Source organism: Balaenoptera physalus (genome assembly GCF_965194825.1).
Source record: "Balaenoptera physalus genome assembly, chromosome: 3".
In the NCBI taxonomy this organism is placed as follows: domain Eukaryota; kingdom Metazoa; phylum Chordata; class Mammalia; order Artiodactyla; family Balaenopteridae; genus Balaenoptera; species Balaenoptera physalus.
The window spans coordinates 164,994,258-165,020,507 of NC_138890.1; the positions used below are offsets into that span (position 1 = coordinate 164,994,258).

Sequence of the window (26,250 nt, forward strand, 5' to 3'; positions counted from 1 at the left end):
AAATAAGAAAATAGTCTTTGTTTACGAATAGGCTATTTCAATGGAAAAAATATTTCTGTACCTCAGGAATGCTTCTTAGGACACATTCCTTATTTAAGTAAACTACTTGTACAGAAATGGGTTTTACAACCCATCTAGACTAAGTTGAAAATACTTCAAGCGAGCATTTAAAAAAAATTTTAGGAAATTGTCTTGACTAAATTTTCCAAGTGACTAAGTGACACTGGTGGCAGCAAAATGACTTAAATAATCTGAGACCTGATGACGTTGACTATGAGGACCAATGGATCAATTATATTCAGAACTTGGGTTTTTTTGTTTTTAAAACAGAGAGTGGTATTTTCTCCAGAGACACCGGATAGGAATATAACTTGATCGTCCCACATGTGGTCCACTCATCCACGCTGGCTTTGAATCACACTCATCCCACGCTGAGCTCTTGTTTCCTCAAGCGCATTCTATGGTCTTCCAGTGCAGACAGACAGCATGCACTTCTGGTGGTTCTACACAGCCTTCTGGTCCAGGGCTGATTGAATATGTGAGTAGTTGTTCTATCACTTATAAACCATGTTGATATTAAGCATAAATGTAGTCCAGATAAGCTTTCATTTTCTTAGCCTAGAGGAGTATGACAGGATTAAAACCAAAGTGAATTGAGGGACGACTCAACTGTTTTCAGCAAATAATATAGAAGTGATTGTACCATTTGGACCCACTTAATTTTGTGTCTGACTATAAAACAAACACTGTGACAAACAGGATTTGAAGGAAACTGAGTGACTATAGAGAAAAGTATACCTAAGTATAGTCAATACTAAGGTAATGAAACAATATTCAACTTATGACAAGCAACCCAATAGACCATTAAAGTTTTAGATCTATAAAAATATATATATTTAAAATTTACACAGTAACAATTTACATAGTCTTAAGCAGTGTGAAACACATTCTTATAAAAAGAATCATGCAGCTTTAGAAACTTGCTATTTAAGAGAACTAATTCTGAATTAGTCATTCCTTTATTCCTATTTGTATAGGTTTTCACATATCAAGTCAGTTATCAGTTAAAAAACATATACCTTCTTTAATGTGGATTCCCAACATTTTCAGAGTACTCATAAATTAGATTTTTTTTTTCCTCCCCAAGGCCTGCCTGGACAGAATTAAAATGGTCTTTCTTAGATCTCACTAAAATATGAGAAAATCATCTGATATATAACAAAAACAAATATTTCCATCCAAAATTCATCTGCAGAAAGTCCCTGGAAAATTAACAGGAATGCCCCTGATCTGAGCTGCTCTTCTCTCCTGGAGACTGGGCTGAACCTATGCTAGCTCTGTCTGGGGCTCTCCCATACACCAGAGAAGGCCCTGGGGCTTTCCCCTGGCTCCCCCGTGGGTGGAAATGACTTTGGTCAGGGCTGTGAAGGCCCACATCCAAGAAATTCAAGTCACTAAGGTGGCCCTGAACTAATACAGTTTCTTGGGGACCTTTCAAATGATAGTGTTCCTAGGATGAAACCAGAAGCCATCTGTAGTTATTTCTTTACTTTGGAGACAAAGCAAAACATAATTTGCATGACTCATTTGGTCACCTAAACCTCCCTCACGTTGGACTTTACATTGAGGGTCTTTTAAGGCTGGAGGAAATACTGAGATTAGAAGGGCACGATAGAAAGATAATGTGAAAAGGAAAAGAAATCCAGGTACCAGGCAGGGGAATTAAACTTGCTTATCAAAAAAGTCAGTCTTGAAGATAAAAGTTCTAAGGATGGATGGTGGTAATAGTTGCACAATGTGGATGTACTTAATGCCACTGAACTAAACATTTAAAAATGGTTAAAATGGTAAATTTTATATTATGTATATTTTACCACAATAAAAAAGTCAGTCTTGTACTAATATTCATACAACCCCTCAGTGTGGACACACATGGCCAAAATTTAAGAGAGAAACTTATGCTAACATCAAAAAAGGACAAGGGCATACATTTTCATTTTTGCTAAAATTCCTCTCATCATTTGAACCCTATAAGGTTAGAGAGACATTAAATGTTGGCATCACACAGGAAATTCACTTCCAATTTACTGTTGGCATTTAAAAGTGGTGCTAATTTATATGCAGTTCCTTTTAATTAGTTTGTTACATTCGATTATACAACTGAATTAAAAACATAAAAATACCCAGTACCTCTTCCCTTAAAATCTTCTGTTCTGATGCTTTCCCATAACACAGCAATTACTGAGAAGTCATCTTTATTTTTTACTTTCATTGTATCAAAATGTTCTTCACAATCTGGTCTTGCCCCTCTTTTTAAAGAATTCTTTTCCCACCCTGCCCCATCCCCCCAACACAGTTAAGGATAAACATCATGGGTTGATATGTCACAGAGTTATAGGCTGCCCATCCCTGTGAAAAAGTTCTTCCTTTCAGTCCTGGATTGATGTGGAAATCATTGCACTGGATAAGGAGATGCAAGGCCAGTGGGAACACACACGTGCCAGGTACATACCTGGACAGGCTCAGGTGGAGCCAGGAGTCCAGAGCAGCAATTCTACGTGTGTCAGTCTCAGGAGAACTGCTGCAGGCTGTCATCATATCTGCTTGTGAACACAGAGGGGAGAGTTCATTTTTTTCTTGGTCACAGTAACACATCAAGGGGATAACTTGCAACAGTGTCAATTAAATGACTGGGGTGATGCAAAGCCATAGATGCCTCCAAGCAGGAAAGGGCTGTAGAGCTCACGTGAGAACTCCTGCTTCGCGCACCTGTCAAGGTAACGCACAGCCCCTGGAGCTGAGCTCGCTGCTCTGCAGCTCTTCACCCGGAGAACAAAACGACGGCAGGCACAGCACTGGCTTATGCAGTACAGCTTATACAGGTGATCGTCCCCATTACAGAAGAATCTGATTGTTATTTTCATACACCACAGCATTTAACATACCTCTTTTTTATTTACAGTAAAATATGGAAATGTGAGAAAACGTTAGCGTCAAACACGTTAAGACGTTCTTAGAAGGGGTGTGTAACCGTGAAGTAGTGGATCATTAGCCAAGATTCTAAAGGTTATTTTGTATTCAACATTTGTTGAAACTCAAAACAGACGAGCAGAGTACCTCCAACATAAAGATTACCAAAATAAACTGAAAAAGTATTTCCAAAATAAAGATGACCAAAAGCTAGTTAGCCTGAGTATATTAGTTGTCTACTGCTGCTGTGTAACACATTACCAGAAACTTAGCGACTTAAACAGCATATCATCTATTGTCTTACAGGTCTGTAGGCTAGAGGCCTGACACGGGCTCCACTGGGCTCCAATCAAAGTGTTGGCAGGGCCACGTTCCCCTCTGGAGGCTCTAGGGGAGAATCTGTTCCCTCGCCTTTTCCAACTTCCAGAGGCCACCCACATTCTTTGGCTTGTGGCTCCTTCCTGAAACTGCAGTAACTTCCTTCCTGTATCTGCTGTAAGTAACCAACGCCAGCAGTGTTGCATCTGTCTCTGACTGTCCTTCCAGACCTCACATTTCCCTCTGACTGACACTCTCCCAAGTCCCTCTTCCACTTTAAGGACCCTTGTGATTATGTTGGGCCCACCTGCAGAACCCAGACTACTCGCCCTATTTCAAGGTCAGTGGATTAGTCCCTTAATTCCACCTGCAGCCTTGTTCTCCTTTGCCATTTGACCCGACATATTTACAGGTTCTGGGGATTAGGAGGCAGGATTCTCCCTACACACATTAAATACACATGTAAATACACATTAAATACACCGTTTAATATTTTTGTGACAGTACAATGATTGATTGTCATTCAGCTGCCTTAATCTACAGAACTGATCTCTGATCTATATAAAACATATTAAACTAGCCAGATGCGATAGTAAAAAAAAAAAAAAAGATGTAAAACAAATTGTACAACATTACAAAGTAGTGGCTATGTGTACATATGTGTTTAGATATATATATATAAAATTATACATGTTTATGTGTGTGTGAGTGTAAATACACACACACACACACACAATTTTAAAGTTAATCAAATGGCTCTGGAAAATTAATATACCATAGATATTCCTGGGAAGGTAATGCTTATAAAATAAGGCCATGTTTATGAAGATCCAAAATCAGTCAAAGATAAGATTCTTAACAAAGAACATAAAGATTATAGACAAAGAAATTCCTTCCCTTTAGTCCTTTTCCCCTACTTGTTTTCTTCTCGCTTTCTTCCTGTTGTTGTTCTTCCCAAACTAAATGTCCTTGTGCTCTGTTGTGGGTGAAATGACCAGAGCCTTTACAAACAAGGTCAAACCACCAACCCACAAATACATTAGTGCAGGGGCTCTGGAGGAAATCACTGGAAACAAAGGGAAGGCACGTGGGTCTCCGTCCAGTGTACCTGTAATCCTGGAAAGGGAGGTCCCGATTCCTCCAGTGGCAGCAATACTAGCTTTGCTTTTCTAGAAACAAACATTACTTGCAAGTGTGACCACTGTCACCGGCGAGAGCTGGTGCCCGGTCCAGGCAGACTTAAAAGACAGGAATGTGATAGTGGCGGTCATTCTCAGTCAGCAGGGAGACCTCCGGCCACTCCCTGAGCGACTCCTCTGGGTAGCAGACTTCAAAGTCTCTGGAGTTAAACCTGAACAGTCTGAACACTTTTATCTTTACTTCCAGGGAGTATCCAAGTACAAACATATCAATCTGGGGAAGAGATGAAAGAGAGGTCACAGATACACATTTCCAAATTCCCACCTCTCACCAGCGGAGGGCGAGTATTCTTCTGCAGCTCATGAGATGACGATGTACTTGCTGACAGACCCACACATGGACCAGGGAGTGGGCACGGGGCTGGGGACGAACGTCCGCGGTGCGGAGGGCAGGGGACAAGCGGAGAAATTTCTCTCTCTGGGGAGTAGCGTGAAGAAATCACAGGGAAAGCTGCCTGGAAAAAAAAACTAATAAAGGAATGCTTACAGTAAAAGTTACACTGTTTGTTTTTCGAACGGTTTTTTTTTTTTTATCGTTTTAAATCAATTTTTATTAAAATGTCAGATGATTTTGAGCACCTCCTAGGAAAGGAAAGGAAAGCAAAGCAAAGCAAAACGAAAGCCCTTTTCTATGGGGAAATAAAAGCATTGTCTGGACTTCTTTTAAAATTTCAATAACTTCTATTTGTCTGCACTAAGTAGCCAAATGCTCTCCCAGATGTTGCCTCAGTTTGCAGCTGGACTTGCTCCTGGGTAACCTCTGTTGTGGGAAAGCCTGTTACCGCCCGAGAGGCAGCGGGAAGGTCAGGAACGCTCCCAGCACTGCCGCCCGCCAGCCACAGGGCTGCAAAGACGCAGCAGCCAGCACCGGGCAGGAAGGTTTATCACTCTTCGTTTCCTCATTTGAGGGCACTCATACCCACCCGCCACCTCTTTGCAGCTGGATTTATCATGGCTGAAAGCAAACTACAAACAAACAAACACCTATGTGCTCAGGTGTTGCCAGCACCGTCCTTCATCAAACACACACGATTCTTCTGCCCCATTTACCTGCTCTAGTCCACACGTGTCACCTACAGAGTTCAGGTGATTCATCATGAAGCTCAAAGGGTCGGAAGAGGTTTCCCGGGTAAACAGGAGTCGAAAAAGACTGGGAATGACATTTGTGGTCTTCATTTGTTCATAAGCCTCAGTGACTTGATAGAGCATGATGAACTTCAGAGCTTCGTAAAGTTTACACTCCAGGATAGCATCAGAAAAAAGGGCGTTGCACATGCTTCCTCGCTTGTGATAATCTTTAATTCCACTAAATTCAGTCCACTAAAAGCAAACACAGATGTAAAGTGAAACTTAAACGGCAAAGGTGAATACATACACTGTTGCATAATTTTTAAAGTACTTATAAAACAAACCAGAGATTAATAGAGGGGAGTCGAACTTTAACTTTTCATTTTATATCATCATTTGACACTGATTTTTTTAACCCTAAGTACTTACTACTTTTACAATAACAAAATATTTCATTTAAACTAGTTTTTCAAAAAAGCACCACCTACTAGGTAAAATACTAAACAAGTCAGTTTCCTAAAGCTGCCTCTAAGGGTGTTGGGTTACACAAAGGACATTCCAGTGAAGAACAGTACTAATTAGTATTCTTTCTTTACCACTCACTGTGTGCCAGGGTGGGGTACAAAGCAATCTACGTGCATTCTCTCATTAAATCCTTACAATAACTGTACAGGGTTGAGACTATTCATATTTTAGTTTTACAGATCAGAAAACCATGGCACAAAAATGGTATTTCCCAAGGAGGATTCATTTCAATGATCTAAAATCTGTGTTTATTAAGTGCAGGGAAAAAAATCTTAGTCAAATTAGTCCCCAAGTTACTAATAGGCACATTTCAGAAGGGCATTTCCCAGTGCCTTGTCTGGACCTTGCACCGCATTTTTCTGGGGAAACAACAAAGGTACGTGATTGTTAAGGTTTCTGACCAGTCCACAAAAGCCCTCTTAGCCCATAATAGGTCTAATCATCACGTAGAACAACACTGCTCTCGTTCATCACTTGGAAGGAGAAAGAAGAGCAGGAAAGGAAATGGTCAGTTACTAGAAGACTATTTCTGCCTGCACTTCCTACTTGCGGGACATAAAGGGGCATGCCTGACATGCAGAAAAGGGGCTGCGTGTGGGATGCATGCTTTCATTCCTAGTTTTCCCCCCTAAAGACTCACCTGTGTTTTCAATAATTCCACACATTTACGTAATTTTCCAAACACATTCGAACCTGTATACTTCTCAGGACCAAAACTGTATTGCTGGATCCAATTACAACCTTGTGAAAAGAGCAGTTTTTCAGGAAGCTTGAAAAGGAAGTAGATGCCAACAGTGATCAGTATCTCAACAGGTCTGACACACAATTTGGAATATGTCACAGGAGATAATCTTATCTCATTCAGAAATCTTCATTTGAAAAGACTGTAACAACAGTTAAGTAAAAACGTATAGTCTTGTTTTAGATTTGTGGATTAAGTGATTTGGATCATCTTAATTCACAGTTTCACAACTGATGAAAACCTAAATGAAGATTACGTCTACAGAAACAATCTTTTTGGATAAAACATTTCCCGAACTTCCTAGGTATCTCCCTTTAGAAATTATTTTTAACCAAGCACCGTTAGAGTGACATAGTACATCAGGGAAATGTGGATTGTAGAAGGATGCACTTTGGGGTTCAAACCTGGCTCTGTCACTCGCCTGCTGAGAGACTGCTCAACCAGCACTGGTTATGTAACCTCTCAGCCTCATCTCCACTGTAATGGAGACAATGACGCTTGTCAGAAATCAATGCAAGTACTAGCCATTTTGCAGGACTCTTGTTGGGACTAAATAAGATTATAGAATACGTAGGAATCTGATCCACTGTGGGTGTCTGATACATTTTCCCACCCAGCCGAGCTTGTGGAGCCCAGGGCCTCGGCTAAGTTCTCTGTCCTCAGCAACTAGCAGCAGGGCTGGCACACAGCATACACTTAACTGCTAGATGCAATCAAACTACCAATAAAAACAGCTCCAAACGGAAGATGTTAAGGAAATAGACCGTGTGTAGTTACATATATGCAAATACTTTATATTTCTTTGCTCCTCCATCCTTAAATGTACATCTGTGGTTAGGCATACTACTTTCAAATAAAAATTAAGGTTATTCATAAGACTGTGCTGCTTTACACTGTTAAGAAAATGAAAAAAAACAAGGTACTGACTGGGAGAAAATATTTGCAAATGACATAGCTGATGAAGTACTCGTATTCAGAATATATAAAGAATTCTCAAAACTCAATATTAAAAAAACCCAAACAACCTAATAAAGAATGGGCAAAAGATCTGAATGGAGACTTCTCCAAGGAGGTAATGTTGATGGTAAATAAGCACGTGCAAAGATGCTCAATATCATTACCCATTAGGGGAATGCAAACAAAAAACAATGACACAAATGCACCCCTATTAGAATGGCTAAGAAACAAAACAATAAACCTGAGAACGTGGAGCAACTGGAACTCATACGTTATTGGTGGCAAAATGGCAGAGCCAGTTTGGAAAAGAGTTGCCAGGTTCTTATAAAGTTAAACATAAACCTATCATGTGACCCAGCTATCTCACTCCTAGGTATTTACCCAAAAGGAATGAAAACTTACATTCATACAGAATCCTGTATGGGAATATTTATAACAGCCTTATTCATAATTGTCAACAACTGGAAGCAATCTGGGCACCTCCCTGGTGGCGCAGTGGTTAAGACTCCGCGCTCCCAGTGCAGCGGGCCCGGGTTTGATCCCTGGTCAGGGAACTAGATTCCACATGCGTGCCACAACTAAGAGTTCACATGCCACAACTAAGAAGCCTGCGAGCTGCAACTAAGGAGCCCGCCTGCCGCAAGTAAGACCCAGGGCAACCAAATAAATAAAGAAACTGGAAGCAATCCAGATGTCCTTCAACTCATGAATGCATAAACAAAATATGTTATATTCATATCAAGGAACACCATTCAGCAATAAAAGGAGTGAACTCCAAATCCATGGAACAACATGGATGAACTACAAATGCATTATGCTAAGTGAAAGAGGCAGATTCAAAAGGCTACACACCGAATAATTCCATTTATGTGACATTCTGGAAAAGGCAAAACTATAGGGACGGAAGACATATCAGTGGTTGCCTGGGGTTGGGGGTGAGAGAAGGACTGACAAAAAGGGATACGAGGGATTCTCTGGGGTTGAGGTTACACACTGTGCTTGTCAACACTCAAATAACCATAGAGTAGAAAAGTGAATTTTAGCAGACCACCTAACTTATAAAGGACAGATGCCCTTCTCAAGAAAAGATGCCGGCATTAAAAACAAACACAGTTGAGTGCGACTATCCTTCTGAGATGATTTGTTTGCAAACTGACATGAGAGACAGAGGACTGGGCTAAAGGACCTTCAGTCTCCTGATGCCCTGTGCACAAAGCCACCCACAGAAGACCCCGAGCACCTGTGTTGCAGTCCCCGTCAGTGCGGCCTTTCCCGAACTTCCGGTGTGAGAACGTACCTTCACAATATCTTTCTCTTTCATCCAGGATGGGAAAGAGAGGCCCTGGCTGAAGACTTGGAAGAGCACCGACCTTAGTGCGTCGTAGTTGTCTCTCCTTACTTGTCGGACACATTTAATGTGCCGCTGCCAAAACAGCTCCTTGTAAGCCTATGAGCACGAGAGGAGAGGCTGTCGTTAATTCCACTGGACGAGAGAGAGTAAAGAAAGCAAATCCACTGCATCTTCAGCAAGGTGTTACTCCCCAGTAAAGCGGACAACAGAAACAAAACAATTATAAATTATGAATGCGAACACGTGTAATTTTCAAGTGACTTTTGTGTGTATGGAGTCCATGTCGTGCTATTTTAGCTGGTAACTTCCTGGAAGCCCAGAGCCGGGAAATGTCATTCTGGGGAGATGATGTCTACAACCTGAACACAGTGAAAAATACTATATATACTTTTAAGCCCATGCTAAAGTGTCATTTAAATGTACTTTTCTTTTTCCTTCTCTCTCTCGCTCTCTTTTTTTTTTTTTTGGCTTTAGCTAGTGACAAGGTTGGACAGCACTGCTGGGAATATTTACCAAGATTGGTCTGATGGAAAGTTCTAAAAATCCTCAAAATGTTTTATGTCAAGGTGCCTGAATCCCTTCAAGGACAGTCCTTGCAGATGTGTTCATAGGCCTGGCCAGGAGGGAGCTGAAAAGGGTATAACGCTCAAGTGTCCTGAAATTACGGGCCTAATTTACCTAAGTCCTCGAAGGCACTAGCTCTAGGTGAAAGGCCTGAACGCAATGTCTAGCAGCTGTTTGGCTTTTAATTAGAGCCACGGTTGTTCCTGGTGTCACATTTGGTAAAGCAGAATGGAATGCGTGTTTCCCGATTTTTACACACAAATTCTCCACCCACCACGAGCTGTATAAACAGACACACCTTCCTCATCAGCTTGGCATGGGGTGTCTCTCCTTTCCATTCTCTTGCACAATAACTGAGTATATCAACTTCTGCCTCCACGCTGAGGTTCCCTGAACCAAATCAAAGATACAAGGTGGTGAATTTTCCCTTTCCTTTCCCTTCTTGAACCCTCTCTGCACTTTAAAAATAAGGAAACATATGCATGAAAATATTGACTTTTGAATCTCCTCTGCAGATATCCAATCCACCTAAAAGATAAGGGAACGATAATATCAAAATTCTATTTTAAACAGCAAGGGCATTTTTGAAAATTAAAGATGACATAGCCACATACCTTTTCAGCCAGTGCCCTAAATATAAATGTAGCCTTCTGAAGTAGCAGAGGGTGCCCACCAGAAATGAAACTGCCAACGTCACTGACCCCTTTGCTACTCTCCACGCGGCATCTAAGGCTTGGCTGGTGACGAGCGTCCAGGAGTGAACTTGGTCATTTCCTACAAAAATTTAATAATAATAATAATAATACTGTATAGCATGGGGAACTATATTTAATATACTCGATAAACCATAATGGAAAAGAATATAAAAAGGAATGTATATATGTGTCTAACTGAGTCACTTTGCTGTACGGCAGAAATTAACATTGTAAATCAACTATACTTCAATAAAAAATAAAATAAATATACATCACAATTACACAAGCCTGCTTTGTTTAAGGGGGAAAAAAAGATACACTGGATAATTTTACCTGTAAAGAGTCTATCATTGATTTATATAAACATTTTTTAAAGCATTTGAAAATTCAATCTAAAAATTAAAGAAACACCTAGTTCTCCTATAATCAGTGTCACATATGAGGATATCTTTGTTCTACGGAATTCAAGAGGAACAGGGCACATAAAGAGCGTGGGTTTCGGAATCCCTCAGACCTGAATTTAAAACCCGTTTCTCCTACTTATTCAGCTGTCTGACTGTGGGACACCTCATTTCTCTTACCCTGAATTTTCTTGACTGTAAAATGGGAGTGAAAATACCGACCTCGCTGGAGAAAGATGGAATGAAATCATTTAAGAACCAGCACAGTGCGCCTTGCACCGTGTAGAATATCTGTTAAATCCAAGAATGACCAAGGGAGTCTGCTCAGCACCGAGCCCACAGGAGTCAGTCACACCAGGGGCGTCTCCTGCCGTGTGGCCACCACCCACTTTTGCCCACGGCGATACTCTTAGGTCATTACGGGCCGTAACACATGCCATCATCTGAACGCACAGAACGAGACTCAGACAGCAGGCACAGAGACATCGTTTCCAGAAAGTGGGCCACTTAGAATAGTCGTGGATGGAGCTAGGTGTGCAGCTTACAGGGTACACTACGATTCCTGATGTGACAGGAGAGAAAATTCACAGGCCAGGAGAGCCCAAACTACGTACTTGCAATATTTTACTATGTGCAGCAGATTCCTAATTATATTATGTTTGAACACGTAAAATGCTGAAGTACAAATGAGGAAGAGAACTTTTGAATGGTGGCCAAACCTCCTGGGGTTCATTGTGCAACAGTTCCCTCCCTGGCACATTGGTTTAGTAAAATTCCAATGATTAACTGTAGTAAAAGCCTCCTGGATTCGGAATCTACAATTTTAGCATTTTTGATCGTATGGATATTTGATATGTGTATCTCAGTAAAGTTGCTATACATTCTCAATAAAGAAATATATATACTCTCAATAAAGAAAGAATTTACCAGCAAATAAAGAAATAAAGTTACCAACAAATAAAAATATGCATGTTTATAATTATTTAAAAGTACATTTTTTTATTATTCAATTAAACTATTTATTTTTAGATTGTTGTACATTCATATGCAGCTCTGAGAAATAAGCTTGTAAGAGGCAGAGAGACATCATGTACACTTTACTGGAAAAGTACATTTTCAAAAGCAGGTACTTACCTGTTTAAAACAATTGATTAGCTGTTAATTATGTATTTACTTCTACTAGATATTTAGTACAAAGTTTTTAATGAATTGCTTAAAAACGTAAGCTATAATGCCTTTGCATCTATAATTCAGACTTTTATTAAAAAGTCTACATTATTCTTCTTAAAGAATGTATAATATTTTAGTATAAAGAGAGAGCATCATATGTGTACATAATCACTGCCTTGTTGACGAGCATTTGGATTGTTTCCCAGTTTTTCACTTTTACAAACATTTTCCTCCAACAGTCCTCGTGGACTCACGGTATCTTTTAGGATAATTTCTAGAAGAGGAAACTCTGGGTCAAAGGGTGTGCACATTTCCAGATGTTACAGACGTTGCCAAAGTGCCCCCCTCAAACAGTTGACACTCCCGCCACATGTACGAGCCTCCGTTTCCCTAAACCCCAGGACCGGCTATGATTCCTCACTGCAGTAACACGTTCACAGCTCTTCCTCTGTGAAGAGCCTTTTAGAGCATCTGCCTGCTCCCCACCGGCTCGTCCTGGTGTTTGCGTGCACTTGGAGGGCTGGGGGCTGGCTGCTGGCCCCTCCACGGGGCACTGCTCTCACCCGCCGCACACGGACTCCAATCGACGGGCTGCATTCTTAAAAGATACTGCCCGGCCCCTCGGGGCACTTGATTCGAGACCCCTGAAATAGGGGCTTCTCCTGAGCGTGAGGCCTCTCGACAGCTGCCAGGGCCTCCATGGGGACCCACCGCAGATTATGGTCTCCTCACACCTACACACACGTGCGTGCGCATACACACACACACACACACACACACATGCACTTCCCTAGCCTACTGCCCTAATCCTTGAAATTAAACCCACCTCCAACCCAAGAAAGGGCGATATGATCAACTTCTCAGAAAAAAACATGTGAGGGCTCAACACCCCCTTCCCATGCAAACCAAGAATACGAGCCTAAACTCCTTGTATCCACTCTACCCAGTGCACCCACAGGTACTGGTCAAGTGACTCAAGCCAAGAAGGGCCAGGGAGCGTATCATGGGGGCTGGTGTGGGTACCAGGGAGCGGCCTGGAGGCGGGACTCAGGAGGTCACAGGGGAGTGGGCTGCGGCTCAGAGACAACCCCGAGGTGTTCACATAACTTCGTATGAAAATATTATCAGGAGTGGGGCTTTGACAGTTCAAAAGAGCTACAGTTTGAGCTTTTGCTACGTGCCATACCCTGTGGCAATCGTTTTACAGAAATTGTCTCATTTGCTCCTAGAAACGCAGTGGCGTAAGGAGGCCCTGGTCCTGCAGTACACGGGGTGGGTGACTCCATGCCCCCACGTGCCTGTCCCTTAACCCCGGGAAGGAGGGCAGCAGGACAGCCCAGCGCCGGGGACGCAGGGCGGCTCAGGGGCTCCTCTCGCTGGTAACACGGAGGCCCCCTTGGAGCTGCGAGATGGTTTAAGGAAATGTTGGGAAAAGTGCCGAGCTCGTGGCCGGGCACACGGCAAGTACCCAAAACATGTTCATTATTATTTTATCACCTGAGGACACTGCGAGGGAGAGAACGATGAAATAAGCCGCAGAGCTAGAATTCAAACACACGGGGCAATGCGATGCGGAAGCTGGACGCTGTCCCACTTGCCTACCCTGCCTCTGAATGATGGAGCTGAGTGAATCCCAAACCAGCTCTGCTACAGCAAGTGGAATCCAGACTCTTTAAAAAGAGAGTTTAAAAAATCTCTCCTGCATGTATCAATAACTGGATTACAACTCAAAACAACAGACACGGAGGAGAACGCCATAAATGAGGCACCCAGCAAAATACTATCATGATCACAGCTTTGATGATCTCCTGAGTCAAATCTCATTTCCCCCAAAGCAGCCGAGACGGGATAAGATCTTCCATGTCAGAATCTTCCCGGGGTCCCCCTCGGCCAACCGGCCAGGGAGAAGTCAGCACCAGCCCGCCCAACTTCCCCTCCCCTACCCGGTGCCCTGCCTAACGGGGAGCTGGCCTTGGGGGGCGCCCCCTGGACTAACAGGAAAAGAGAGAAGTCCCACCACCATGGAGTCAGTCTTTCAACATAATAAACAGAGGAGCGAGAACAAGGGCAAGAAACAAGGGGAGTGGGGACGAGGGGTGGCTTTGGCGACGAAGAGGCGGAAAACAAGCGTTGCCAGGAATTATGGATTTGATCCTTTTGAATGCTCATCAAGAGATAAAAACGAAATTTCTTTTTAACCCTTTTGGGCTGGACCGCTTGGGTGGTGGCTGAAATGAGGTGATACGTGAGGCACCAGGCATTCCTATGACAGCGGAAAGTGGATGAACTAGGTCTTACACCCCCCCCCAGTCATCACCATTGCCACCTGCTGAGACCTCAACCCACACAATCCGAGGTAACACTTAGGTAGTTGCGATGTCCTTTGGGTAATGACACCAGAACCTCCTGAAGCCAGCAGTGTGGCCATGCGACACTAAACTCCGATCTGTGATCACTCAGACTACACGTGGCAGATGAGACCACTGACTGGAACTGAAAACATTAAAAGCCACTGTTTTTTTGTGGTAAAACTCTACTTAGCCTTTTTCTTTCCGTTCTCTAAACTGTACCAAAACTGAAATAATTCAAACACTCAAACAGGAAACCAAAAAGAAAAAAACAAACCTGAAAACAAAACTTAAAAGACCCAGAGGAGCCGGAAACCGAGTGATCACGCTGACAGCACTTTGCCCCAGCCTCAGGCTGGCTCGCAGGGAGAGCCCCGGGGTCTGGCTCGCCGCGACACCTGCAGTGGTGCCCCGGCTGGAGCCCGGCCCCTGCCGCGCCCGCCTCCCCGCAGGCCGCCCCTGGGGCTGCAGCGGCACAGGGAGCTCGCTCCACGCTCGGCTCCTCTGCCCCCGGGTCCGGCCCGCTGACGTTCTCCTGAAGCAGAGGCGGCGGCAGAGGAGGCGGATCAAGGGCTACGAGCGAGCGGGCTTCGCGGGGCGGAGCCTAGGCCTGAGCTAAACAGGCGGCAAAGGCGATCTAATTTCCACATTGGAGACAGCAGGGGCAGCGAGACATATCACATGGGAAAATCACCTTGTTAAAAACTTTAAGGTGAAAAATGCTAAATTTAATATAATAAATACAACAGATATTTCTATCAGCTTCAATGCCATATTCTGGTTGATTAGCAGGAGATGGTACGAAGAGTGGCCAAGAGAGATGAATGGGTTGGGAAGCAAATAGGGCCCGGGACGGCCGTGCCCCTTCTCTGTGGCAGGAGTGGTGAAGGGAGGGGGGTGCCCCAGAGAGGAGTACACACAGGCCACGTGGCACAGTGGACTGGGAGGGGCCCGGGAAGCCCCCCTCCCTCCTGCCCCGCGCCCTTCGGTTATGCTACTTCTTCCTACCCTGGGCTGGGCGCCACGCTGGCAGGCAGTGAACTGAAAACACACATGCTCTGGCCCCAGGGAGCTCTTGGTCTGGTGGGAGATGCCCTGCTGTCAGGAAAGGCTACTGGTCAGCTTGCCCAGGCCCACAGGTTAGCACGTCCTGGTGTCGGGGTCCGGCCGAGACACAGAATAACACGAGGCCCTCATGCTGGATGCCAAGGTGGGTCATCGCTCTCAGAGCGGAGTTCTGAGAACCTCAGAGGCTCGAGAATAAAGCAAAATACGGTACATTCGTCCAAACATATAAACTAAGCAATAAGCAAACAGAACGATAAACATACAGAACAAATCCTGTTAGGTCATCAAGGCTTCTGAATAATTTAGAGCAAATGGGAGACTCCTAGAGAAAAGTCAGCACAGTGGAGTGAAAGGCTGCGTTTAAATGGTCTTGGCTCATGCAAAACCATAGGTTAGTTGGGGGTTTTTTTGTATCAGCTATGTGGGAAAGAGAACAAATATGCTCTTAATAAATCTTTGAAATGGTGAGGTCAAAAGACTTTCTACACTTTTGAACTTCAGGTATTAATCCTGCTCAGTTAAGAAACCATGGTCTCCCACTTAGTAGAGTTCTATAACCAACAACTACGAGATCAGTATCACTGAGGAAGAGAACCACCAACGCGAAAGTTTTTATCTCGAAAGTCATGACCAGCGAGACACACAAGGGTAGCCCTGTCATGCAACCAACTTATCAAGGCTACGCGCGCAATCCCACATCCCATAGGACTGGGCATGCTTCACCCAAGGCTCCTGCCAACCAAGAGGCAGCAAACACAGCAGGAAATGCTCCTTGCCAAACACTGAGGGGACTGGGTGCATGTTTTTAATAACACCATAGCTCAGGGTATTTTCAGGTACTGGGCACAGCGTTAGGTGTGTAAAATTCCGCCCATCACTTTAATTTTCTAACCATGTGGCAGAGGTTTAAAACCCACCCAACTACAGAAGCACAAAAGCAGTAGGTGGGATAGGCTCCGGGGACCCCAGAACTCCAGGTCACTGTACCCAGCCAGGCAGACGCCCTGTCCCTGGTCTGGTGGAGACGGCAGGCTGGCGGAACAAGCCTGGGACCCAGTCTTTATTCTGCCATTTTCCAGCTGCAGGACCTCAGATGAATCACTTTGTCTCAACAAAGAGGCAAGAGGTTGGTGTGACCAGAGCTGTCACCACCACTTGACTCGTTACTGCTTGGGGTCACGAGGAACGTGTCTGATTCTTCCTCCACACCACAGCCTTTTAGACCTTTGACAGAAACACGGGATGCTTGGGCCGAAGGGGCTGGAATCCCACTGGTTCTCCAAGGCCTGAGTCACACCAGCCCCTCAAGCAGAATGAATCTCTCCCGCGGTTCCCCCCTGCGCGCACACACACACACACACACACACACACACACACACGCTGTCCACACTGCAGGCGGGTTCCGGTTCAGTGGATTCATGACTGCGCCCCCCACTGGCTGGAAAGCATTTCTGAGGTGAAAGCTGAAGCTTCATTCGCTGCGGACCTGGCCACCTGATGAGATGTCACACGCACACTTCATCTTTGAAGCCCAGAGAAAGCAAGCAGAAGCCTGAACTTGAACCCACGTGTTCTGACCCAAGGTCAGTGCCCTTTGAATCAACTACCCAACCGCCCTTCCTGAGTAATTCTCTTCCAAGAATGCAAAACAATTAACAAGCATGAACTCAGAAGGCAGCTGTCATTCCCACTGTGCCTTTTTCTCTTCTAGATCAGACACGCCCCCTTCTCTCCACCAGGCCTCACTCGACATGATTTGGTGGCGAGGGGCAGGGGGGTAGTCTCTTCATTATCCCGGTCACCCTTCTCGGGACCCACCCCACACTCAGAGTGAGACCGCAGGTCAGAACACACTGCCCTGAGTGTGACCCAAGCGGGAGAGAATTCAACCACGTGACCACTTCTTCACGCTCCATCGGGAGTCAGCAAGTTTTCTGTGTAGGGTCAGAGAGTATTTTAGGCACTGCCAGCCATCTGGTCTCCGTCCCATCCACTCAGATCGTCCCCGACAGAGGGGAAGCAGCCATCAGACAGTACACAGCGGGGTGGTGTTCCAAGAAAACTTTTTTACAAGACGCTGAAATTTGAATTTCATATAAGTTTCACATGTCAGGAAATGGTATTCTTCTTTTGATCTTTTTTCCAACCATTAAAAAATGTAAAAACCATTCATAGGTCACAGGCCATATAAAAACTGAGTGGGACAGATCTGGCCCGTGGGCCGTGGTTGGCCAGACTCTGCCTAGATGATACATTCACACTAATGCAGCCTGCGATTGTATTAGTATTCAGCCTGCCATCAACCTAAAGCCGTTTAGACCTGTTGCTGGAGCACATCTCCCCATCTGCCGAAGGGGGAGAGAGAAAAGGTGCTTTCATCCCACTGTCCTCAAACCTCCAGGGGGAAGAACTGTCCTGGAGATCTGATACTGGCCTCCACCCCTCTCCCCTCTCCCCTCCCTCTTTCTTGAGGGAGGGAGACTTACCTGATGGCAGGTGTAAGACCCTCTGCTCAGCTCAGCCCCCTCCTCTCCACTAGGATCTGCCTGCCTGCCGAGAGGTGCCCTTGGGGCTGCTGTCTCTCTGGGGGAGAGGCCTGACCTTTGAGGGGAGAGTACAGCTCAGGCACTGCCTGCAAGCCCATCTGGCCATATGACTAAGACACAGGGATTTTATCACCGAGCCGATATTTTAAAAATCCCTGACTTCCGTGTCTACCTTTCAGTTAGTTCAGAACCTGGGAAGGGAAGCAAGGGATTATCCAGATCGCATGTGCAAGCTCTGTGCATTTTAGACCCAGGAGCTGACACACATCCCTGCTAAATTTCACGTTACTGGACTTGGCTCACTGCTCTGACCTGTCATGGCTTCCATGGTGCTCTGTCCCTCTCTCAACTCTTAGACCTTTAAAAACTAAGCTTGTCTTCCACATCCCAAAATAGATCATTTATGAACACGTGACCAAGAGAGAAATAAGGTACACCCTGAGACAAGCCACTTTCGCCACACAGTGATTTTTCCATTAACCAGAATCATTTGGCCTCTGTCGCTACTGGTTACTCATCCTTCTAATTGGCTTCCCTTCTCCAACGCCATTTTCCACTCTGAAGCCAATGGTGTGTGTTCTGTTGGTTTGTTTTTTGTATCTTTTTTTACATTCAATGGATGTGTCATCTCCTATTCAAAAATCTTTCTGGCTTTCCTTGCTTATAGGAAAGACCCACTCCTGGCAGCCAGTGGAGTCATCTGGAAAGGCCTCTAAACAAGTGAGAGAGTGATGGGGCATCGCCTATTGCACCATCCCAGCCAGAGGCCTCGGAGAGCTGGTCTTCCCATAACCAGGAACCGGTCTCACCACGTAACCCCAGCCACTGGTGGAACCAACTGAGAAGTCGGGCTGGGCCCACCACTGATGGGAGCCCAGGGCGGAGGTCTCCCTGTCCCCCTCCCCTAGTCTCTACCCCTCGCGGCCCCGTCTACCTTTACGTGGTCCTTCAGATCTGCTCTCCTGAAAAGAAACCAGAGGCTTCAAAACAAACTGGCCAAACATTACAGAGCATCGTACTCGAAGTCTACGGATGCGCCACATCCTGACCAGCGGGGCTCTTAGAAGGACGACCCTCGGGCCCCATGGAAGCAGAATCTGTGTTCTACAGGATCCCCAGCGATTCAAGCGCAACCAAGGCCTGGGAGGCGCTGCCACCGAGACGGAACCATGCTTGCCCTGGCTCCACCTGTGGAGAATCTATTTATTGGCTGGGCGCCGGTCTTGTCTTTAGTTCCCAGGTGATTGCAATGTATCACCGGCGATGAGACGCACTACTCTGGAGTCAGGGCTTCCTCCGTCCTTGGCTGCTTCTGTTAGCTCAAATATACTATCACACGCCTATTGATTTCCAAAACTACCCTTCGGGGAAATCGTGACAGATAAAGAAAAGTCTCACTGGTCGTGTAATCCAACTACCAGTAAGTGCTGCCTGTGTTCTGTGCCTCTTTCCCTTTGGCCAAGGTGAGGGGCTACTTTTACTAGTCAGTTGCTATTTTTCCAAGGCTGGGATCTATGCCTACCTAAAAAAGAACTTTGCTGAAATTAATAATAAAGGAACCCAGGGCTTCCCTGGTGGTGCAGTGGTTGAGAATCTGCCTGCTAATGCAGGGGACACGGGTTCGAGCCCTGGTCTGGGAAGATCCCACATGCCGCGGAGCAACTGGGCCCGTGAGCCACAACTACTGAGCCTGCGCGTCTGGAGCCTGTGCTCCGCAACAAGAGAGGCCGCGATAGTGAGAGGCCCGCGCACCGCGATGAAGAGTGGTCCCCGCTTGCCACAACTGGAGAAAGCCCTCGCACAGAAACGAAGACCCAACACAGCCAAAAATAAATAATAAAATAAATTAATTAATTAAAAAACCACTGTTTGTGGTATTTAAAAAAAAAATAGTAATAATAATAAAGGAACCCAACTACTAATGTGACCTCTGGGGAGGCTGACCAACTCCTCCTGGCTTGCCTGGGGGTCCCCCAGTTTTAGTGCTGAAAAGCTCCTCGTCCGAGGACATCCTTGGTCTCAGGCAAACCAGGACAGGTGCTCACCCTGCCTCCAGGGTCCCCCTTGGTCTGACCCTGACTCTTCCCTACTCTCCCACCTCTTCCTCTTGCTCCAAGATGACTGGCGGCCCTCAGTTCCTCCATCAGGGCTCACTCCTGCCTCCCGGCCTGCCTTTGCCCGTGCTCTTCCCTCATCTGGAATACTCTTCACTTTACTCACTCTCCAGCTCTCAGCTCAAATGTCACTTCCTGGGGCCAAGCTTCTCTGACCCGATCCCAACCCCCAGGCTTGGTCACATCCCTGCTACACTCTCTCACAGCACACGGTGTCCTCTTCCTTCACAGCACGCATCACAGTTTATACAACTGTGTTTGTGTTTGGTTAGTGTCTGTCTCCCTGTGTAGGTGCATGTCTTCAGGACTGGGATTGTGTCTGTTTTCTCTCTGCTTTCTCGGTCCCTAGGAACACGGTAGACAGTTAATAAATATCTGCTGAATAAAGAAGATGAACTGATGTAGTCAGAATCCAGTCCACACGTCTCCACGACAGAGACTGCCAGCCAACCCCAGTATCTGTTCTCTCTTCTTCCACAGGAATACAATCCTGACTTTGGCTGGCATTCCACCTTCCCTACGTGCTGGGTATAGCCCTGTAAGTGAATTCTGGCCAAGAAGTGCTATGTGCAGTTTTCAAAAGGTTCTATTGAGAGGGGTGTGTACTCCTTGCCCTCCCTCCTCCCTCCTAGCTGGAATGTAGGTGTGATAACTGACATTCAGCAGCCATCTTGGATCAGGAAGTAGCTGTGGGCGTGAAACCCCTGCAGGGTGGAAACAAAGTGGAAGGAGCCTGGGCCTCTGACACTATGGAGCCCATTCCAGCCCTGGGGAGCCATGTCTGAGCTTTGCCATAAAAGAAATAAACTTAATTCACTTATTTGGGGTTGTTCTGTTACTCCACCATACCTAATCCTGCCTAACAGCCTCTCTCTTGCTGGTCCCTTCTGACTTCTAACATGCATGTCAGAAATGGTGTGGGAATTCCCTGGTGGTCCAGTGGTTAGAACTCCGCACTCCCACTGCAGGGGGCACGGGTTCAATCCCTGGTCAGGAAACTAAGATCCCACAAGCCATGCGGTGTGGCAAAAAAACAAAAAAGAAAAGAAAAAAGAAAAAAAAGAAATGGTGAGCCACCACTCTGTTTTCCCTTCCCTTAAATACACTCATGTAAATATAAAGCAGGAAGTGAGGCTGTGAAGCGGTCACCTAGTGGGATGGCTTCAGGGTAGTGGAATGAGCAGGCCCCAGGGAGTCAGGAACTCAGCTCCAGGTCTGGTCCTAGACAGTCGAGCAACTTGGACCTCAGCTTCCTCCCCTATAAACAAACACAAGGAGGCCAGGCCACTCACCACCGTTCTCCTCCAAATGCCTCTTTATGTTAACATGTTTCAGAGTTATGTTAGTGGAATAGTCACGCTGTGGTACAGGCACAGGATTTTAAGTAGTTGTGAAACAACTGAGGTTCAACTAAACTCAAAACATTACTCAAAACTTGCCCTACAGGAAAGATGCCTGAGCGTGTACAGAAGATACACGAGACCTTGATAAATGCCAGCAAATACTCCACCCGAGACATGCGTGCTTAGATCTGCAGGTCTATTACACCAGCTGACCTGAAAGCAGAATTCTGATAAAGAGCCTTTTCCGCAAGGGCTTGTCTGGGACCCCAGTTTCTAAATGACAGCAAGAAATAAAAGAGGAAGGTTGAGGAGCCTGGGGGAGCGGGAAGGGAAAGGAGAATTGTACCATCACATGTTACAGGCTCCAAACTTTGAATGAATCGGTGAGGTATATGTGGGAGAAGATGCTGGAATATCCAAGCATGAGGAACAGTGCAGTACAAGGTAGGTCTATAAGCAGTGGCCGTACCAGTCCTCTGTCATGACAATCAGCTGAGTACCCCAAACTGAGTTTAACAAATGTTTAAGAAACAAAAGAGAGGGCTACACCGTGGATAAAACTGATCTAATAAACTCTCAGTTTGAGTGATTTTTCTCTTTATTTCAGATTTCAGAGGAAGGAATCGATGCACCCGAGTCTTGCACTGCTTCAGGTGCAAAACTGAGGGACCCAACATTTATATTAATAATTCGATTGGCTACGTTTGCATTTCACGGTTCGAGGCCAGCCTTAGCTACAAACTGAACTCCCAGTTCATTTGTTAAATACCAAGTAAAATGACACAGAGCTGATCGGGTCCGCTGACTTCAGTGCCACTCAGCCCTTCACATCTGGGTGGTGACTGACTGTCCTCGCCCACGCCGGCCTGGCTGGCCATCTCTTCCACTTCCCCTGTCCTCTCAGCCATTCTGCTGCTTCCACAGCATTTCAACCTATCCTGGCAGGCGATTTGGAAGACACAGAGCACTCAGTTTTCCTGTCACTTTAGCGATCTCACAGCAAAGTTGAGGTCTTCTTGTCACAGATCAACAAATATAACCACGATGTGCCTGCTGTCACTCACTCTAAGACCCAGGGAAAGGTTCTCTCTTTACAGGGAAGAAGTTCAGTCCACTTCAGCTTGGGAGACACAACGCTCCGGGGAACCCTCTCTGCCCCGGCTGAGGGGAGAGACACACAAGGTTCAAAGCCCGCGCCCCTGCCCACCTCCGCTCCTGAGCCACTTGGGAACTGGCCTGTACCCACGAGATCCTCCACGCCTGGGGGCAGCAGGAGCTCAGGTCCACTGTAATGGGCACATGAGAAGGCAGGATACTTTTTTTTCTTTCAGTGAAAAAGACAGCTGTATTTGATTTACATTTAACAAGATTTACAAAAAGGGGTAGGGGTGGTCCTGGGCTCCTGGCCCCCCCAGATCTGGGCAGTGCCTCCAGGACAGCCTGTCTGACAGGCCGAGACCGGGACCCCCAGGTCTTCTGGGTCCCTTCTGGCCGCCTGGGCCTCAGCGTCTGACGTCCAGCTTGACCTCTGAGGTGGGCCCACGGCACGGAGCCCACCCGGAGTGCGGGTGCCCCACAGGCCAGGCCAGGCCGGGAAGGCATCTTGTGGCTCTGGGGGCCGCAGGCACTCAGGCCCCACCCAAGAGGCCAACCCCAGGTATCTGGGCAGCTGCTGGTGCCCAGGGAAGAGGGCTGGGATTCTGCTTCTAAGTTGGGAGAGGACTCTTGAGAAGCTAACTTCCAATTATCGATACATTATTACTCCCTCTGCCAGAAGACTAACCCTAACTAATAGTCAATAAAAATCAATAACACTGGCAAGCAGAGAAAGAGCTAATAAGGTGTTTTAAATTACTATGTAACTAACATCCAACAGTTCCACATAAACTCAAAGTCAGAGTCACCTGGTTAAATCAACAATGAAAGACTTACTATTAAATTCTTAATTCAGAGGTTTATTGAGCATAGCATCTTACGTGCTACAGTTTCTGGGATTGTTGTTTATTACCTGGGAATCCCAGCAACAGTACTAACAGACAAGGGTCCTTAGAAATGAACATAAACATTTTATTATCCTCTTATTTTAAACATGATGGCCTCTGTCTATTCCGGCTCAATTAAATGAAAAAGTAGAAAAATAGAGTATGACTAGAACAAAAGATCACTGGAAAAATGAGTGTATAAACCAAAACTTTTCCCTGTTGACTTACTGTAACGTGACATTTAAGTGTTCTTCCATTCAATTAATTACAAATCAATAAATGTGTATATAACCTCCGTCTTGAGAACAGATTGTCCTAAGTAACTGAACATGGACCAGAGGATTCAAGTGGGCAGGAGAGAAAGGTCAGATACAATAGTCCATTAACTCCTTTAACTGGTACATAAAGACTTCAGAGCCACGTATAAAGAAACACACGTGTAGGAAGTTTTAACTCGATAATGATGACTTTTTCTCCCGCACACAGACCTGTGAGTTCCCTTGAGCAACAACGATGGTATTAAGTTGATAAGCCAACTTTGCTTTAGAACAGCTTAACTGTGATGAGGTACCTTTGGAACCTAGAGTGCTCCCAGGTATAAGCCTGAATGTTTTAGGAGACAGAAGCGGGCGATGGTTAAGAACATGCTGCGGGAGGAGCCGGGCTGCCAGGGCTTGAATCCCGGCACCACTTACTAGCTGGAAACTCTGAGGAAATTCCGTGACCATTCCGAGCATCACAGGACGGTGGTTGTAGAGATTACATAAGACTATGGGCAGTGTCTCCGTGTCCAGCACCGTGAAGAGAGCTCCAGTACCCACTGTTACTGTGGCAGGGACAACGCTGGGGGCTGCAGACACATAGGACAGCACCCACCCGCTCCGGGGAGCCAGGTGAAAGGTCACTTTCAAATTCAGTCATTGTGCCAATCAAGAATTTCTACTTAGCTAAAACACATGGTGCCAAAATTTACACTTTATTTGCTATTTAATCCATCTCACAGAAACGTAAGAGTAGAAGTATAAAAGTGACAAAACAGGCTGGCAAAAAATAGCAACTGTGGACCACTTGGTTGTAAGCATTCTCTTGTAGGCTCTGTTGCGGGCATGTGTTTTCAATTGCAGTGTTGGCTTTCCTTTTCCTAAGCCCTCAAACTATTTTTTAAGGAGGGAAAATGTTTCCCTTTAGGCTGAAGCTGAGGAAAGAATTCTCTCTGCTCTCACAGTGCTGGCACACCTTGAACTTGGTGCACTGGAAGGGAAAATTCCTGACAATTACATTAAGCCCAGAGTAGATACCCTTCGGCGCCCCCCAGCCAGCTTTTCCCAGCTGTGCCCCACCTCCGCTTCCAGCTTTGCTCTGCCGAAACAACACAGGGAGAAGGGAAGAAAATCACATATGAAAAAGTTCAGATGGATACACCCCCAGGAAATATTTGGCTAATTCTATAAGAATCCAAGGTGCAGAAAGGTTGAAAATTAGTTCATTCTCCAAACTTCTGAGAGTGGGAGATACGTCAATCACAGAATTCTAGACTGGGAGGGGCTTTATGGATCAGCTAGCCTAGTGCCCTCATTTTATGGACCAGGACCCAGAAGCTTCGAGGCCCACAGTCCTGGGCAAAAGGATGTCTAGAACTCATGTCTTGTCTCCTAGAACCGGGCTGTTTTCACCACACCCGACACTTTGCTGTGTGAATCAAAAGCTCCTGCTGGGACCAAGAATCCGGACTAAGAAGCAGTCCCAGTAACTTCCCATTGACGCTGCGGCACCTGGAACAGGCGTGCTCCCCAAATTCACTCGTGGGCTCTCACCCCCGGGGTGGCCTCCAGGAAAATACACAATCGGGAATGTGCTCCAAGCTGAGAAGCAGATCATCTTCCTCAGACCTGGGGCTGGAAGCATGGCAAGGAAAGCACCCTTCATTCGTCCGGTGAGGGCCCAGCTACGCACGCAGAGGGCAGAGACGCCGCGACACAGGTGGCGCGCGGCGACCTCGGCCACCTGTGCCATACTGGGCTGCCGCTCCTGCCCCTGGTGAGATTTTTGTTTCAAAAGCCAGAGTTTTCTCTGTTGCTCATCGAGTCTCGACTGCTGCGAAGGTGTGGGCCACATCCTCTGCCAGCAAAGCGCGAAACCCGTCAACTTCCCTCCGACAACAATCAAGGGCTCGGAGGGGACACCGAGAAGGGGACACCGGCGCACGTGGGCGCCAGGGCCCGACCCCAGCCGCTGCCGGGGCACCCCACCCCGCCGCAACGCATCCCAGCCCGCAGGACCCGCTTTCTCTTTCCAGGAACCCGCCTGCTCTGCCTCGGAGGGTCGCTCGCTGCCTCGGCCCGACGGCGCAGTTCCTCACTTAGGGGCGACCCCCGCCCCCGACGGCCCCCCAAACCCTGCAGCCCGTCCCCCTCCCCGCCCCGGGCAGGGGCGCCCCGGACCTCCCACCCCTGGGATGGCGGGCCCCGAACCTTCCAACCCAGGGTTGCGCCGACGGCCGGCGGGGGCGAGCGCGTCCCGGGCGCCCGCGGCCCCCGCCCCGCCCCGCCCCGCCCCACCGGGCCCCGGGCCCACCTGCGGCGGGGTCGCGAGGTCGTTGCCGCTCCTGCTCCCGCGGGGGGCTCCTCCGCGCCGCCATGGCGGCCGCGGGCGGCTGATGGGCGCGGAGCCTCGACCGCTGGGTCTGTCAGAGGCAGCGGCCGCCGGCCGGCGCCCGGTCTCACTTCCCTGCGGCTGGCGTGCGATAGAGGCGCCGGGAGGGGACCGCAGCCTGCGCTCCCGCCCCGGGAGCCCGCTCGTCGACTGACACACCGGGCCACCAATGGGAGGCCGCGGCGGGGGCGGGGACGGGGCCAAGCGGGCGGGCCTTGCAGGGTGGGCGGGGTCTCC

General features: G+C 46.7%; 1 protein-coding gene and 1 long non-coding RNA gene across 14 annotated transcripts in view; one reads left to right on the top strand and one right to left on the bottom strand.

The window, feature by feature from the left end:
• The window catches only part of LOC309656700, a 50,931-nt gene extending 46,136 nt beyond the window's left edge, over window positions 1–4,795 (top strand). For 8 of the 9 annotated variants that reach the window (XR_014261482.1, XR_014261483.1, XR_014261484.1 and 5 more), the window contains 2 exons: window positions 331–538; window positions 3,277–3,797. This is a non-coding gene — a long non-coding RNA (uncharacterized lncRNA). Of the gene's footprint in view, window positions 1–330; window positions 539–3,276; window positions 3,798–4,674 lie in introns of those variants that run through there. The other variant, XR_014261487.1, reaches the window with a different exon arrangement.
• On the bottom strand, window positions 482–26,154 carry LOC309656699 (inactive ubiquitin thioesterase OTULINL-like). 5 transcript variants are annotated; one of them, XR_014261481.1, is made up of 10 exons: window positions 25,936–26,154; window positions 10,309–10,468; window positions 10,191–10,222; window positions 9,993–10,084; window positions 9,077–9,226; window positions 6,721–6,849; window positions 5,538–5,807; window positions 4,760–4,942; window positions 2,513–2,600; window positions 482–618 (listed from the first exon to the last, which is right to left on the bottom strand). XR_014261481.1 is itself a non-coding variant. In XM_082453416.1 (9 exons), exons 1-9 carry the CDS (start codon window positions 25,997–25,999, stop codon window positions 2,595–2,597), a joined length of 1,086 nt encoding a protein of 361 aa, XP_082309542.1. In that variant the 5' UTR covers window positions 26,000–26,154; the 3' UTR covers window positions 2,254–2,594. The 5 variants fall into 5 exon arrangements, 4 of the variants coding, with proteins under 4 accessions (XP_082309542.1, XP_082309543.1, XP_082309540.1 ...); XM_082453416.1 differs by lacking the exon at window positions 482–618 and having other exon boundaries at window positions 2,254–2,600; XM_082453417.1 differs by lacking the exons at window positions 482–618; window positions 2,513–2,600; window positions 4,760–4,942 and adding an exon at window positions 3,805–4,701 and having other exon boundaries at window positions 25,936–26,147.
• Window positions 26,155–26,250: the final 96 nt, after the last annotated feature.